Source organism: Crocuta crocuta, unplaced genomic scaffold, assembly GCF_008692635.1.
Source record: "Crocuta crocuta isolate KB4526 unplaced genomic scaffold, BGI_CrCroc_1.0 scaffold564, whole genome shotgun sequence".
Lineage (NCBI taxonomy): Eukaryota > Metazoa > Chordata > Mammalia > Carnivora > Hyaenidae > Crocuta > Crocuta crocuta.
In genome coordinates, this window is record NW_027533010.1 from 2687796 (window position 1) to 2705738 (window position 17943).

The 17943-nt window shown below is 37.5% G+C and overlaps 1 protein-coding gene across 1 annotated transcript in view; it reads left to right on the plus strand.

The window, feature by feature from the left end:
* Positions 1-17943, plus strand: part of PLCL1 (phospholipase C like 1 (inactive)) — a 324933-nt gene that overhangs the window by 261461 nt on the left and 45529 nt on the right. Inside the window, exons 4-5 of the mRNA XM_077745785.1 lie at positions 13847-13922; positions 16000-16109. Coding sequence (XP_077601911.1) covers positions 13847-13922; positions 16000-16109 — 186 coding nt within the window. The remainder of the gene's footprint in view (positions 1-13846; positions 13923-15999; positions 16110-17943) is intronic.

Genomic DNA, 17943 nt, shown 5'->3' on the forward strand with positions numbered 1-17943 from the left:
AATTTAGCTTTCCCTAATGACCCAAGATGGCTCTATTCCTTACCAGACTGGCTGATTTAATATTTGGAAATTTTTCTTCTTGAAGATCTTAAAAACTCAGTCTTAAAGTCATTTTGGTATTAACATCGCAGTGATAATTCTTATAATATCTGTGTTGATATCAAGAAATCAAACACCAAATATATCCACAGTAAAAAGGAGTTATTTACATGGCATACTTTCAGAAGACACCTTTTCCCTATTCTGTATCTTTTAAAACATGTGTTTTCTATCTGCTGACTGGGTGAAATTCCAAAATTGTAATCAATTCCTTTGGGTTAAGACTTTTTATTTTCTTTTAAAATGCCAAAGAAAAAAAAGGGAGTACCCGGATGGCTTAGTCAGTTGAGCATCCTACTTCAGCTCAGGTCATGTTCTTGCGGTTCACAAGCTCAGAGTCTAAAGCCTGCTTTGGATTCTGTCTCCCTCTCTGTCTGCCCCTCCCCCACTGGTGATCTGTCTCTCTCTCCCAAAAATAAATAAATGTTAAAAAAATTAAAATGCCAAAAAATCTCCATGAATAATAACACAGTGAGTTATTAGTAATTTGTGGCTTTTAGTGAATGTAACAGATCCTGTCCTACAGCAGATTTTTACCTGGGAAAAGGAAGAGATCTTAATGACAGAGTGTTTAGCTGAGGGTGAGGTTGCTCAAAGAATAACACTTTTTTCTGAGAATAATAGTGTCTACAATGTCCCTTAATACTCTGAATAAGAGTGTAGCTATATATGTATGTCTGATATTTGCAGCAGCTGGAGCAGAGGTGATTTTCCTGACAGCAAATACACGTCCCAGCCAGAGGTATGATGTGACATCTTCTGAAAAGCACTGAAGCAAACTGGAACATTATTAATCAATAACTTAAGCAAGTAGGATAGGTTCTAAAAACTGAAGGTGGAATTGATGCCTCCTTCCTGGACTAAAGATACACAGTGGAGAGCTGTTGACACTAGACTTGCTACACTGCCATTTTGGTGGTCCTGTGGTCATGAGGACAAATTTTCAGAAATTGTCCCCATTAAAACCAGAGCATCATTTCTAAGTGAACTGTACCTTTATTGCACTGTGATTTTTAAATTTATTTATTTTTTATTTTTTTGCCCAGGTCTGTGAAAGAGTAAGCTTTACTTCTCTACTCTGCATTTTCACTTTCTCTAAGAAAATTGGGGCTCCTGGGGGGCTCAGTTGGTTAAACATCCAGCTCTTGGTTTTGGCTCAGGTCATGATCTTACTGTTTGTGAGATTGAGCCCCGTGTTGGGCTCTGCACTGAGAGTATGCGGCCTGTCAGTATGCACTGACAGTATGCAACTGATAGTTGGTATTCTCTGTCTCCCTCAGTTTCCACCCCTCTCCCACTGGTTCTCTCTCTCTTTCTCCCTCTCCCTCTCTCCATTTCAAAATAAACAAACAAACAAACAAACAAAAAGAAAGTATTCACTGAAGTAGGCAATATAGTTATAGAGTCATTGTCAGGTCTTTTAAGGTTGCTAACGCAGTGTAATTATGTTTTACAAATAAAAATGATATAAGGCTTGTTGTTGTTGTCATTAGGATTAGTCTAATTCTTGGGGTTGTTAAAAATGGAATTGGTTACCTAAAGAGTTGCCTAGTGTTAGAGCCAGGCATGGAGATAGTTAATTTTATAAACATTGGCTGAGGTGACCTGGTGAGATCCATCCCAGGCATATGAGTCTGTGACTGGTGATCTTCTCATGTTATTTATCATTTAACATGAAGTTGCAACAGTGGACAGTTCCATTGGAAAAAACTTTGCAATTTCATCTGATTTTTTTGTTTTCACAACAGTATTTACATGCATGTCGATTTCATGTTATTTTTGACACCCATCTTTAGCCCCAACCTTAACATTTTACTCTAGTCACATTTAAATACAGAACATTCCTGGGTGTCTAAAGAACAAACATCAAAAATTTAATAGGTCAAAAACTGGGTTCATCATCTTATTTCCTAGGTATTCATTTACCATTTCCTGACCACTGCACAAGATACCACCGTGCCAATCATCCTCAATTCCTCTAAATCATTTCAAATGCTTTCTCTCTGTTAACTCCAATAAGGTCTTCTCATTTGCAATTCAATATTAATGAGATCCATTGCTTTTTTCCTTCATGTTTTTTCCCATGTGTCCATTTTTTTTTTCTTTTTTGAGGGAGAGAATGAGCGACAGAGAGACTGAGATTGAGAGAGAGAGAGAGGGAGAGAGAGAGAGAGAGGGAGAGAGAGAATCTTAAGCAGGCTCCATGCTCAGAGGGGAGCCTGAAGTGGGGCCTGACTCCACAACCTTGGGATCATGACCTGAGCCAAATTCATGAGTCTGGTGCTTAACCCACTGAGGCACCCAGGTGCCCCATGTATCTATTTTCTTATATTGACTTAGCCAAGGCTCTTACCATGCTCTCTTCTTCTTCTGCCGAAATTTTCAATAGGTTAACTAGTCCCTCATTTAGTCTCTACCTTTCCCTAATTCAGCAATTGGAATAATCATCCTCAAATTCAAAACTCTATTTTGGAGTTTTTACTAGACTTCCAAAATCTTCACCCACCAGTGTTGGCTGTTTTGCCAATCTCCTTTCCATTTTCCTTCTGTTTGAACCCTCTCCTTCAGTCAAGCTGATGCATTTGCCACCTCCTTTTTATTTCCCATCCTTTGTATCTCCTTTCTATACCACCTAGAATGCCTTCTTAGCCTTAATGCCCTCTCCATCAATCTAAGTCCAGCCCTTTGTCCTAACTTCTCACAAAACTGACCTTATTAAGAAAAGATTCATTTATTGAATTTATTCATAACATTCAATACATATCATCTATAAAGAACTTTAGTAGATTTTGGGCAATACAGAGATGAGTAAACAGAGACAGTTATCAGCACAAATAGCCATTTGTAAAGCATGATGGGTCTTTGACAATAAAAAACAACACTTTCTCTCTCTTTTTTTTTTATTTCTTTCTAGGAGAGAGAGAGAGACAGCATGAGCAGGGGAGGGTCAGAGAGAGAGGGAGTGACAGACTCTGAAACAGGCTCCAGGCTCTGAGCTGGCAGCCAGCACAGAGCCCGACGTGGGGCTTGAACCCACGAACCGCGAGATCATGACCTAAGCGAAAGTCTGACGCCCAACCGACTAAGCCACCCAGGCGCCCCAACACTTTCTCTTTTAACATATCATTTTGTATAAGTCATTAAGCTTTTGATTAGTCAACTTGACAAACAGGTTTTAGACACGGTACTGTGAAAGTTGCTGAGGGAAAGAAATGGTATGAATCTAAATTTCTACCCTTGAGGAATAAGAAATCCTGATGGGAATGCAGGACTTAACATCTTAAAAGGGCAGGAACAGTGGGTTGCCTGGGTGGCTCAGTTGGTTGAGCATCTCAGTTCAGCTCAGGTCATGATCTCACGGTTTGTGAGTTTAAGCCCTGCATCAAGCTCTGTGCTGACAGCTTTGAGCTTGGAGCCTGCTTTGGATTCTATGTCACCCTCTCTCTCTACCCCTCCCCCATTCACACTGTCTCTCTCTCTCTTTCTCTCTCAAAAATAAACAAACATTTAAAAAAATTTTTTTAAAAAGGGGTAGGAACAGAGACATACAAGATCCACGTAGTAGAGTAGATGATGTTTTATGTCCTGAAGTGGATGGAGTCTAAGGAGCTCAAGTGCTACGATGAACTTTACACAGTGACTTGTAATACACCCCACCTGCATTTCCACTCCATTCTCAGCAGAATTTTATTTGCAAATAATTTTTTTTTGAAAAACATTTTTTTCTCTCTAGAATGTTTTTATTTTCACTCACCTCTCCCTTCTCTAAAGAGGCCCTACAAGGGTGTTCAGGAGCTTCTGACATTTATGTCCAGTGTCTACTCCAGAGCACTGGGCAGGTAATTCAAGGATCCATGGTCCTTGTTACTCATGGTCAACTTATTTGCACATTCTCAGGTTATGACAGAACCTTCATAAGGGGCAGCAGATACAAGTGAGAAGCCCCTATTTGCCACTAATTTTAACAGAAAAATACTGTCCAACCTTTATATAATTTTTTTCTTTAGACAGCTGAGACTTTACTTTTCTAATGTTCTTACCTGTCTACTTTTTCATGTCATCAAGAATTGTTTGCTTAACATATTTGGGCTTTTTCAGTATTTTAAATTAATGTGAAAACTTTTAATTAGTGTTTTGAATACAACATTCAGAGGTGGAATACTTACAGGAGATTACAAGTAAAAAACAAGCCCAAAGTATTCTCTGAAGGTGACTTCTGTGCTGAATTATTTAACATTAACATGAAAGTTAAAACTCTACTACGATAAGAGCAACAGATTTTCTGATGATATAAAAGAAAGCAAAAACAGTCTTGGGAACATGGGTCAAGGGTTATTTAATCTTTTACCAAGCCAGTTAGGGTATGATTTGGAGAGCAGTTGACTATGTTAGCATGACCAGGAACCTAGCAAAAAGCACTAATTGCTATCTCTAATTACTCTTGTAATGGAATCAATATGCTGGTAGGTTATCAGTTAAGCCACGCATAATGGATTGTCAGTGTTATTACAAAGATATATTGAGGCTCAGGATAGGAAAAAGTTGTGTGGTATGTCTACAGTCTCCCAACGTAGTTTTGCTTATTGAAATCAATTTAAAGTGAAATTAAGTACGTCATAGATACTCTCCTTCTATCACTCTCTCATTGTGAAGTTTGCATAGAACTTTATATTAGTTCGCATTTCAAAAAACAAGTTGGCTTGTATAGTAATGGAATACTTACTTAATTAATTAATTAATAAAAAGAGCAACCTGCTGGCAGGTGCCCAAATAGAACTGGTTATTTATTTATTTATTTATTTATTTATTTTAGAACTGGTTATTTAAAAACAAGATATCATATGCTCAGTACATTGAAATATCTTCTACCTGTGGGTGTAACAATGTCTTGGGTACATTTTTTGCATATTGGGGGGAAGTGTCAACATCTTGAAGGTTGACAACATTTCCATTTGGTACCAGCTTTCCAAGGACACTGGGCATCAGTGGTGAATCAATAAGCTATCTGCATCACAGGCTAGATATCTCTGAAATATTGTGTACGCATACTCCAAGCGTGCTTTGCATTTCTGAATACTCAAGTGAAATTCTGGAGATGGTTTATAATGGTTAGTAACCCGATCCTTTTTTTATGATGAGCTAAATTTTAATCATACTGTAAGATAAAAACAAGCATTTCTAGTGATTATTCAATATTTATCTGACAACTATATCATAGAAATAGAACAACTGGAGAAACGAAAAGGTAAAATGACCCCTCTATGCAGAAAGCAGCTCCCTGAAGTAGATCCTGTCACTATCGTGGATGTGGAGACAAATGTCATTTGGCCTGCTCTGTGTGAGTCCTTTTGTCCTGTGCCATCATGAATCAGGCTTGGAAATATGACACAGAGTTAGTCCCAGGACAGAGGATATTTTGTTGCATACATCAAATGCAATTGACTTTCAGTAAGCTTGCAAATGTTCTGACCTTATATGTGTATCTGTTTCACCGAAATTAACAGTCTCAATAGGATTGACTTTGCTTAAAATCAGCAGATGCCAATTTGTTAATAATCCATTGGATTTAAAAGTTTTAAAGAAATTAAAAATTAAAGGAAGTTTTATTCATTCTAGTTAGCAAATAGATATGTAAATATATATTTGATTTTAAAATGTATTGCGTTTGATAAAATTTAAGTCTTATTTCAAGTTTTTTTTGAGAGAGAGTATGAATGAGGCAGGGGCAGAGAGGGAGAGAGTGAGAGAGGAAAAATCCAAAGCCGTTTCCAAACTGTCAACTTGGAGCCTGACATGGGGCTCAAACTCATGAACCGTGAGATTGTGGTCTGAACCAAAATTGAGTCGGAGGCTTAACTGACTGAGGAATCCAGACTCCCCAGTCTTCTTAAAAGGAGATAACAAAATAGGTCTAGAGCAGATTGTCATATTCTTAAGTGATTAACTTTCCAAATTTGATAACTCCTTCCTGAAAGAGCGGTAGATGGCACTGAGTATATTTCTCTCTAGGTTTGATAGGAAGAATATCTATGTTGGTTGATGCCTTTTACAAATTAGATGTGGAAGGAGAAGCAGTCAGAGAAACATGTATTTTTATGACACTTGGTGAATTTTACTTTATTAGCATTTATCACCAATTTGTACTTGCAATAGAAATTCTACACTTTAATGTAACATCAGTATTACAAAGCAACTCATAAGCTTAGATCTACTCCTCAGGAGCCTGCGTTCTAGTCTAAACTATTTCACTGACCATCTGTCTGGTTTTAGGAAAGTACATTTGGGCTCAGTTTTCTTCTCTTATAAAATGGTGTTGTTCATGATAGATGGTCCTTAAGGTGACTTCTAAATATAAAGTTCTGTGGTTCTAAGAATTGAAATGTAATCAGGAGAAAATTTAAATCTATGGAAGGTTTATGAGTCATGATATGACAAAAATTGATCTTTTTAGTACCATTTAGTGATTGACTCTGCAATGATCCTAGGCAATTAAATTCTGCATTTTTTAAAATTAAAAAAAAATTATTTTGAAAGAGAAAGAGAGGTACAGTATGGGTGGGGGAGGGGCAGAGAGAGAGGTTGAGAGAGAATCCCAGACAGGCTCCACATTGTCAGCTCAGAGCCTGAAGTGGGGCTTGGACTCACGAACTGCAGGATCATGACCTGAGACAAAATCAAGGGTTGGATGCTTAAAGGACTGAGCCACCCAGGCGCCCCTAAATTCTCTATTGAGAAGAGCTGGAAGGACAGTTTATTCACACAGGTAGGACACTTTAATCCATCCCTAAGTAAAAGCATTACTGTTCCCCTTCAGTAAAATTTTTATTTTATTTTATTATTAATTTTTTAAATATTAATTTAGTTTTAAGAGAGAGACAAAGCATTAGTGGGGGAGGGGCAAAGAGAGACGGAGACACAGAATCTGAAGCAGGCTCCAGTCTCTGAGCTCTCAGCACAGAGCCCAATGCAGGGCTCGAACTCATGAACTGCGAGACCATGACCTGAGCCAAAATCAGTTGCCCAGTTGACTGAGCCACCCATTTGCCCCTAAAATTTTTATTTTTAAACAACTTTTTAATGTTTTTTATTTATTTCTGAGAGAGAGAGAGAGCGTGAGAAGGAGAGGGCCAGGGAGAGAGGGAGAAAAAGAATCCAAAGCAGGCTCCAGGCTCCGAGCTAGCTGTCAGCACAGAGCCCGATGCGGGGCTTGAACCCACGAACCATGAGATCATGATCTAAGCCGAAGGCGGACACTCAACCGACTGAGCCACCTAGGTGCCCCTATAATTTTTATTTTAAGTAAATAATTTTGATCTTAACTGACAACACATCCATGTTCAGGACATATTTAATGCTTAAAGTTATGCTAATCTTTTTCTGAGTAAGTCTTCTATTCTTTTAGATTCAAAGCTATGGTAAGGAAATAAGATCCATTAGGAGATATTCATGTAACAGAACCAAAGAAAAGCTCTTTGTATTACTACAAGAGGCAGAGGCAACTGTGAGCTGAGTCTGAAACCTCCATCAGATATGTAAATCCAGGACACTGCCATATTCTATCAATTGAGTCAACTTACCTTTGGCTGACTAAGTACACTGACTACTCAGCAAGGGGATTATATGAGGACATGCTTCTCATCTTCTCTCCTTAGCTTTGGCATTTTACATTTCATTTCTGTCAGGATCTGTGGAGACTTAGGAAGGAGATTAAACTCAAATCAACCATTCTCCCTTCCTTACAACTTAGATAAAAAGCCAGAGGGAGAGTTGAAGTAGTTGATTTAAATGTGGTTTGGAATTATTGGTATATTTCAGCCATCTATCTTATTTGTTTTCCCTACAAATACTAATTGAAAATTGGCTGCAGAAAATGGAATAAAATTATTTTTCTAAATACAGTGGAAGTTTTTACCATAGAGAAGATGATCAAAAACTCTTATGAGAAAAGTCCGTATGAACAATGATATTGAGTTCTGGAAATATTGATGATGAGTATTTTCAGAGTAATAGTTATGACTCTTATTACTAAAAGATTTCAGGTTGTCCTCCAGGAATCTCATAGAGATGTTCTATGTGGAAGATTAAATCACACTTGACCATCTTACGAAATGATCTGTTAGACAATGGGAAATACAAACTTCTTACATTATGGGGTATACAAATATTTATTTGGGGGATTTTGAAGAGAACTTGAATCAGAGTTTGTTGAATGTTTTGATCCTGAATTTATTTTACCTTAAAAAGTAATAATGTTTAAAAATTTATTTTATTTTCTAATACTTGAGTAATATATTTTCTATAGGTATAATCCTGTTAAAAGCTTTATGTTTATTTGAAAAGGAATTCAGAACATGTAGGTTTATAGAAAAATGGAGAGGCCTAGAAAAAAAAGACTAGAGACAAAAAGAGAAATAAAAGATCGAAAGGATAATTATAGGTTTGAGAGGTGATCAATAATAAATAAAATACTCCATTGTGTGTAAATGTGTGGGTAATTGATATGTAGAAGAAATGAAAATCACAGAGTTAAATAGGGAAAAAGTCATTATATAATGGATTGATGAATCTGGGATATAAAGGTAAATCTACTGGATTTATCTGGGGATATAAAGGTAAATCTACTGATCTACTGGAATTACAATTTACTGGGGAAATGAAGTATGTTAGATAATACAAGTAAGCAATTAATTGTAACTTGAGATAGAAAATAAGACATATTGTAAACAGACTAATAAAACAGCATGTTCTTGGGATTTGGAGGTGAGACGAGAGGACGGGAAATCAGGACACAAGTGTAAAAGGAGGACACTGAGTTGAGCTTTGAGGCTGGTAGGATTTTGATCAGGGGAGATGGCTTATTCAGAAGACTTCCCTAATAGAAAGAAATGTGAGGAAGGAGGAATAAGTGGGGTGTATTTAGAGAAGTGTGAGCCACACCTGGACCTGGGGGAATTCGGAAGCCATAGGGGAAAAGGCTGCTGAGGCAAATAAGAAGACTCAAACTCAGGGTTAGAAAATTTTACTTTATCTAATAGGCAAAGAAGAAAATAACAAAGCTAGGAAGTAGCTAGTGCTATGCTTTTGGAAGGTGATTCTGGACGTGATACTTGGAAGATGTGAGGTGGGAAAAAACCAGAACCTGCCAGCAGCCAAGAGGGATTCAAAGCCACATCTGAGTGCCTCTAAGGGAGTTCTGTGAACATTTGGAGAAAATAGGAGATATTGTGTCTTTTGGCAGGAATAGAGGTAGGAAGGGGGGGTGAGGCAGGGAAAATGAAATGGAGGATAACAGAGGATAACATTTGAGTTGCCTCTGGGAGGATAATTAGAATTGGAAAGGTGGCCTACAGAGTGAGAATAAAGGCTTAAACCAGGAATGTTGTGATAAAGAAGGAAACAAAGGGATAAAAGTGTCAGGTTAGGCAAGACTTGGTGACTGACAGAATGTGGGAGCTTACCTTCAGGATGTAGTGAGGCAAAGAAAATGGAGATCTGAACCTGGGTGTCTAGATGGGACAGAGAATGCTGGAAATTATAGATACAGGTGTCTAGTAGTAAGCATCTCCACCTTATTTGTTCTCTGCAGATAACACACTCAAAGGGGTGATTAAATGAGGGGTTTGGTTATAAAAGTATGAGTATGGGTTAGGGAAGCATCAGTGGGTGGTGAGCACCTCAGAAATAGCAGTGGAGAGATGTCATCACTTGCAGGCCTAAAGGACAAGGGGAAGGAGTCATTCCTGGCACTCAGTAACACCATACCTGGCAGAATGGTGGCACTTGACAGGAGCTGTGGCCTTGTAAAGAGGAAGCTGTGGAGCCACAGCCTGGCAGGGAGGGAGTGATCAAGGAGTAACTACCCTAAACCCTCTCTCTTCCTGCCTCCTGCCTTGCTGGTTGGTTCCATTGGCCAATCCTAACAAGAGTCAGAGGCAAGGGAGCCTGCTTGATGTTGCCCGTCAAGCTTGATGTTGCCCATCAACCTCCCCAGCCCAGAGCATGGCAGTGAGGGGATCTGGAGGGGCAAATAGAGGACCCACAACTCCTCAGTGAAGACATTTTGAGAATTTATTCATTCATAAATGACACAAACTTACTAACATACCAATTCATACAGTGAAACAACTCAAGAGTAGAAATTAGCATTAGATTTTAAAAGTTTTACTTATGAATAATAAAAAAAATCTTTTTGCTCTTCCAGTGTGATTGAATATGTTGATCTGATCTGACTGTCGTTGTTATGACTTGTCAGTGCTGCTGAGAAAGAAATCACGGTGGGAAGAGAATGAGGAGCTGCTCTGCCATCTTCACATTTTTGCTTGTGTTCATGTAATCTTCATTTTCCTCTCAGGAATCCATATTTGGAAGGCTTAGTTTATCTAGAACAAGAAAATATAAGTGATACTTACTCTATTAATTTACAGCCATAGGTAAATTGAAATAATTCTGAAAGAAACTAATAAATGAGTGCTGCTGTCAGCCCTTCTCAAATGTGGAACTACCTTCTTTCCTCATCTTACCTCAGTTACCACGTTAGAGATACTTGATCTTGATTTGGCAAGGGGGGCCAAGTTAAATAAATTTATAGGTTAAATAAATATGAATGAAAGTCCTCATTGTTTCTTCACATACCAACAAAGGATTATCTTGTGCTCCCCGTCCCAGAGTACATATACCTCCCTACTTTGGAAACCAGTGCTATACACCATTGGAAGTATGAATCTAGAATTTAGGAGAGAGGCTAGTGTTAAAGATGTTGGCTTTGAATTGATCTGCATAAATACAAACTTCATAGCTCTAGGAATGAATGGAATTACTAAGAGAAGAGATAGTGATGAAAGGAAACAATGGCCTAAACAATGTTTAGGCCAGGCAACTTAGAGGATTCCTACATATATGGATATAAAAAAGGAGAGAGAGGTAGTACAGAAATTAGAGAAAGAGCAAAGCATAAAAGAACCAAGGTCCCAGAAGTCAAGGAGGGCCAGTCAAAGGTGTCAGCTGCTGACCTGGGAATGAATGAAGACCGAGGATTGGCCAGGGTGTAGTTGATCATAGGCCAAGGTTAAATTTTGAAGGTCTTGGTGGAGTCTTGCATGAGTCAAAACAATGAATGTAGGCTAATTTTTTAAGGAAGGTTCAATGAGGACAGCCACTCAAAGACCAATAAATATTTGATATTGTTTTTGTTTGTTTACTTTAAAGTAGGAGATGTAGTTTGGAGAAAGGAAAAAGGAAGGAGAGAGATAGAGATTTGGGGGGGGAGGGGGGAGAAGGAATCATTAGACATGAATTCCTGAGGGAAGAAGTAGAGATGGGATTGAAAGTCTAGGTAGAAGGGGGTAGTCATGACAAAGAGGACACTTCCTTCTCAGGTTGTTACAAAGAGGCTATGGTATGTTTGGATGCAGAAATTGTATTCCTTTTATACTCAACACTGAGGAGATACTTAGCAAAATTCTTCAAAGAAAACTGGCCACAAATAGATAAAGAGTTTTTTAAAATCAAAGAATACGTTCTTTACTGAGAGCAAAACCAAGGGAAATGAGTGTAAGGTATCAATCGAGATTTAATAAAAGAAATTATCAATCCTTTTTTGAGTTTTTCTTAAAAAGGACAAATTTGAATCTGGTTGAAGTGGATTGCTTATGGGCATGCTCTCGTGTTTTTTTCTGACAGATGGGGTCAGGTGACTTTGGAAATGCTAAATTCCATGCTCAAAAAGATTACATGTATCTGAAGGCATGCATGCATTCTCTTTTGGAGTATGGGCAGGGCAGATAAAACCAGAGGGGTGCTATTTTTTTCATGACAATAAGTGAATGCCAGGAAACTGTGATTTTAATTCCAGCTTGATAATTAATTAGTTCTATTTTTTTGGACAGGAATCTTAACTTCTGTAAGTCTTCATTTTCTTTTTTTCTAAAAATAAAATAAGGGGGTAGTCATGATATCTAAGATTCTTTTGTTCTTAAAATTAAATGATTCTAAAAATGTATAATGCATTACCTAATTTGCTTATGGTAAAGTCACAAAATGTGTCCATTATTTATGAATGTTTCCCTTGCTTGAATTTCTTGAAAATATTTTGTCTACTATTTAAATATTGCAGTGTATGATAACTTTTGAAAGTATAATAAAACTCAATTGATGTTGCATGCATGGATGCAAAGCTTAGAAAAGACTAAATCAGATTGTCCTTATATTAAATCTTTTTCTGCTTATAAGTTTCATTCACTTGGAAGCTTTAGTAAGTTAGGCTACTATTAGTCATTTGGTAAATTGTTACTAGCTTTCCACTTCCTCTTGAGAGTTGAAAGAGTTACTGCAGCTAAAATGTTTGACTCAGTCTAGACCTTCTTGGATATTTATTTTTATGGTTTTAATGGTCAATTTAGCTCTCCAAATAAGTTACTTTCAACTACTACTTTAGGCAGAAAATATGAGTAATTGAATTTTGTTAGGTTGAATTAATTATCATATTTTATTCATCCATTTGAGTAGACTTCCCTGCTAGACTCTGAGGTCCATGAAGATAGAGATGTGTCTGTTTTTACTCCTTCATGCATCATATCCCACAGCTTACATATAGTGTCGGCTCAGTAAATGTTTATTAAATGAATGATACAATTTTACTCTTATGGAGTTGTTAGGCTTTAAACATTTGTGATTCAATATTCTTTTCCATTTAAAATTTGTAATCATAAACCACTTTATATTGATCAGTGATTATATAAGACTGTAATCTGCTCAAGAGCATTTAATTTTGAAAGATGTCTTACCCAAGACCTTGATGTCCATGTTGGATTCTTCCTTAGGCTCCCTTCAGAATATTCAGACAGACAGAACACAGAATAGCCAGATTAAATGGAACAGCATTTATGGGGGTAGAAGAGTGGCTGGAAATTAAAGAAGTGTTAGTTTGCCTTTTTCTTGCCGATCTTAAGTCACTTCTTCAAAAGGGCCCCTGTCGCTTGTCATCTTGATCACAACTTCTTTACTGATTATCATCTTCCCCCTTCTTCCCCCTTCAGATTTTTCTTTTCTCCATGTCTCTAATAGTTGTCTTATTTCCCCTAATTCATTCAGTGATTAATTATTCCTTGGACATTTTTGCTTTCTATCCAAACGTAAAGGGCAGGGACAATCATTTCAGTATTATTGACTACAAGCTCTGTTGAATCAGTGCCTCTGAAATCTGACCCACACCTCATTCTTGTCAATGGAACTGGAGTACTTTTAAGGGAGGACCAGACCTCCACCATTTTTGGGCCACTCAAATCCAAGCTGCTAACTTCACTGATGTGTTCAGGATTCTTTTAGCTCATTAGTAGGTGATGCTTTATTCTTATTCTTGTTGCTATTGTTCCAGGACCACATGCCTTGTTGCAGTTATTTTTGGAGTAAGGCAATGGAATAGAGGTATTCCTGAATGTGACCTGGGACTTAAAGAATGTGCATATATTTATTTAACAATTGTATACATTTATTTAACAATTATTTATTTGGCATTCATAATGTGCCAAGCATGTTACATGACTGAAGCAATTATAAGTCCAGTGACTCTAGTGGTAGTGCTAGAATGGATGGGGATTGGAGCACATGCTATCCCTTTGTCTCTCATCTCTTGTGGTTAGAGCCGTGGTTCCCCACTATTACCAGCATCAGGAGAGTCTCTCTATATGTTGTCTTTCCAATGAGTCAGTTTAAGGACTTCTAACAACCACCTTTTTTATTTTTGTGACAGATGATTCAAGAGAGCCGGTTTCTCATAGAAATGGCAGATACTGTCCAGGAAAAGATTGTGCAGTGTCAGAAAGCAGGTAATCCCCCCAATTCCTGCCTCATTTCATTTAGTAACTTAATGATAATTCTTGGTAGATTTTTCAAGTTTCTGTTTTTACTCTTAAAATTCAAATATCTTATGCTATAGTTTAACTATACATTTGAGTTAAACTTGTCTTTGTTTAGTACAGAAGAAATCTAGGTGACAGTAGATGGGTTGTATGTATATAGGGGAATAATGTCTGAAGAAGTCTAGAGAGGTGAGGGGTTCTGAATATACTTTTGTGGTTTGGAAACCTATCAAAACCTTTTACTACACATTGCTCCTTACGAATGACCTCATTTTTACAATTTGAACCATAATCCTATTAATCTCCTATGCTTTTGCCTCATTTATTAGTCACCCTTTTAGATTTATTCTTCCTTTAAGGATGGGATGGATCACATATCTGTAAGGGTACCCCTTTGTTGATTTATAATCACCTTCATCCACACTCTCTACTTGTATCTTTCTTGGATTTCATTCTCCTTGATTCCCACACATAATAATTAGGATGAAGAAGATGACAATAATGACAATTGTTTGGTATATTTGCATATGATATGCTGTGCAAACACACTATGTTGCTTAGTCCTTATAACAACTCTGCAAGGTAAGCGCTATTATATTCAATTTATAGATGAACCATCTGAGAGTCTGAGAGATTGAGTGAATCACCCAAGATCCCCTATTAACACAGGTTAGAGCTGACCTTTGAATCCAGACCAGACTTTTAAAATGGTGCTCTTTACTGACCTGGTCCACAGACTTAACTGTTTCTGTTGACAAAAAGCACAGAAATAATCCCACATACTTATATAATGCTCCTATGTGTGAGGCAGTACTTTGAGAGCCTTATATGTGTTGACTCAGTGAATCTTCACCACCATTCCTTGAGGTAAACGCTCTTGTTATCACCATCTCACTAGTGAGGAAACTGAAGCTTCAAAGACTTGTTTCATGCTTATATAATTATTGAAGTCATAGAGCCAGAGGGTAAGCCCAGCCCAACAATCATGCTCTTACCATGTGCTATATTTGTGATGTTAACACTAAGAAGGTTAACTTGGTTTGGGGCTACATTAATAAAAGTAGAGTAACTAGAACGAAGAGGGTGGTGGTAAATCCTTACCTTGTATGGGCTGCTTCAGGCCCACTTTGAATATGATGTTCCTGATGCAGGTCCCTACAAGCTCAAACTCCAGGAAGCTGTGCAATCTTCCTGGATGTCATCTTTAAAGAAGAGACATTATTAGTAAAGCTAAAACATGCTAGAATGTTCTATCTGGAGGAGGAAGGACTCTAGTGGACTTTATCTAACATCTTTCTTCAAATATTTAAAGGGGTGCACAGTGGAAAAGAGGTTGGACCTAACAGGTCTTTGTCTAACTAGCACCAAGCTTCCAGGGAGACAGACTTTGGCTTGATATCAGTCATAACTTTCCAAAGATGGCATAAGCTGTCCAGAAGAAAGTGTGATTCCCATCTCTGAGGATGATGATCTCTTTAATAGCATTCAAGCCTCTTAAGAATTGGTTGAGCTAAAAATAACTTTAAAGTCATTCTTAAATATGAAAATTTAGGTATTTTCAGGAACTCTATTTATAAAACATCCTTTTATTTTTACTCAACGTTTATTGGGTAACACTGTTATTCACATGGGCTCCAGAAGCTACTGTCAAGCTATAGAAATGGTTTATAGGGAACAGTAAAATAAGTGCATCTATCACATATGGTTATCAGTCACACATTACACCATTTCATATAGAAACCAGGTAGAAGACAAACAAAACATATGTAATCTCCTGGAAGAATTTGGTTAAGAACCAAACAGTCTATGCCTCCTGACTGTTTCAAATCTAATTTGGTTTAATGCATTGGTTATTGTTAGTTTGCCCCTAAGGATAGCCATTGGTGGGGATGAACAGAATGGGGAGAATGTTCAATTCAGGGATTTCAAAATTATAAGAGAAGGGCAGACATGGGAAATTATATTTATAAAATTTTCATAAAGAAATGCCTATTTTTCTGAAATAGCATTATATTAAGAATTCTTACATGTTCTCCTTTCAAAGGGATGGAATTCCATGAGGAACTTCATAATCTAGGGGCAAAGGAAGGCTTGAAAGGAAGAAAACTCAACAAGGCGACTGAGAGCTTTGCTTGGAACATTACAGTATTGAAGGTAAATGAAATTCCCAGGGATCCTCTTTGCCTTTATTTTTCTCCTCCTCATGTCTCCAAAATATAGAGAAGCCTCAGTGGTTAAATGCAGTGATATGGATTTTTAAGTAGTATGTGGCTTAAATCACCAGGTTCATGCTCTAAGTGATGGGGAGATTGACACACTTTTTGCAATAGGGCAAACGAAGTTTGTGGTGGAGCCAGAGGACTGCACAACCTCATTCCACTGGTGTTTGTGCGTGTGTGTTTTTACTCACATGGACGCTTCTGTTCAAGTCAATATAGCTGTTCTTGTCTGTGGCAAGAATAACGCCAAATGTTGTGGGAGAAGGATCCAGCACAAGTAATTTAGAAGAGCTTTAAACCTCAGAATATCTGGAGCCATTTAGGATTATTTTATTTTAAGAACAGTCTCTATAAATACATTTATGTTTGCAAATAGCTTTGGAAGTTAGTTTCTTGAGATTATGATTTGCTCTGCTGAAAATTAATTTTAGGATTTTGAAGTTAAGATGCCACTTTTCATATTTTTTTATGTAAAAGGACAGATGATTTAGGCGGTTGGAATAATTTGTTCCTGACAGTGTGATGAGAAGAAAATAGCCACAAACATGATTAATTAAAAATCTAATTATTGGTGATGTTTAAAGAACACATATTATGTATCGCATACTGTTTTACAAGCTTTAATATATTAACATTTTAATATACACAGCAGTCCAATACTATTATTGTCATTTTAGAGGTGAAAAAACTGAGGCATTAAAAACTTAGGTATATTACCCAGGCTTACTTCACTAGCAAATAATGGAGGTGGAGTTTGAACCCAGGCAGTATAGTACCAAAGAGATATGTTAATTTATTCTGTTGAGAGGTCTGTTTATGCGGAAGTGCCAGGTGAACTGTAAGACATCTTGCAATGTTTATTAAAAATTCAGTTCACAAATATTTGCTAACCTCCTACTATGTACTGAGCTTTATGCAAGGCATTGAGGGTCCATGGAGAACAAAAGAGGTACAGACTTTGACCTCATGAGTTAACAGTCTGGGGGCAGGGGTTGGGGTGACGGAAAATAGGCATTATTTGTTTAATGAGTAGAGAGGAACTATAGTGTTAATATGAAGAAAGCTCATTTTATATTAGAGTACAACATGGAAATGTGAACCCTGATACAAACACTTTCTGATCAGATATTTATGTGGGCTTGTTAATGTGCCAGTCACTAAGAAAGGTTGGATATAAATATCAGAAGAGTAATACCTGGGCCTCCAGGGCTGGTGTACCAAGGGAGACAGACATATAACCAACAATGGCCATCAGTTATTCAGCACTTAATATGTGACAGATACTCATGGCTAAGTAGTTTATATACGTTTCCCCTTTCCTCTTTGCAACAAAGGTGTGGCCTTGCAGCAACTCATACTGACCCTGGTATAACTCTATCCATCTCACAGATGAGGACCTTCAGGCTTAGCAAGTTTTAAGTTTCTTGCCTTCAGCTAGTAAATGGCGAAACTGAGATTTCAACTCATGTCTGTGGGTCTACACTCCACTGTCTTCTGCCCCTTGTAAAACTCGATCCATGTGACTGAATCTAGGCAGTCTAATGCAGGGGTGAGGCAAGCTCTGTGTGCAGATTGCCTGGTAGCTGTGAGGCTTTAACCAAATTATATGATCCCTCTGAGGGCTGACAATAATATTAGAGTGAAAATAATAAATATTTTTTAGTTTATTTATTTTAAGAGAGAGTGCTATGCATATGAGTTGGGGAGGGGCAAAGAAAGAGAGAGAGAGAGAAAATACCAAGCAGGCTTCAAGGTGTCAGCTCAGAGCC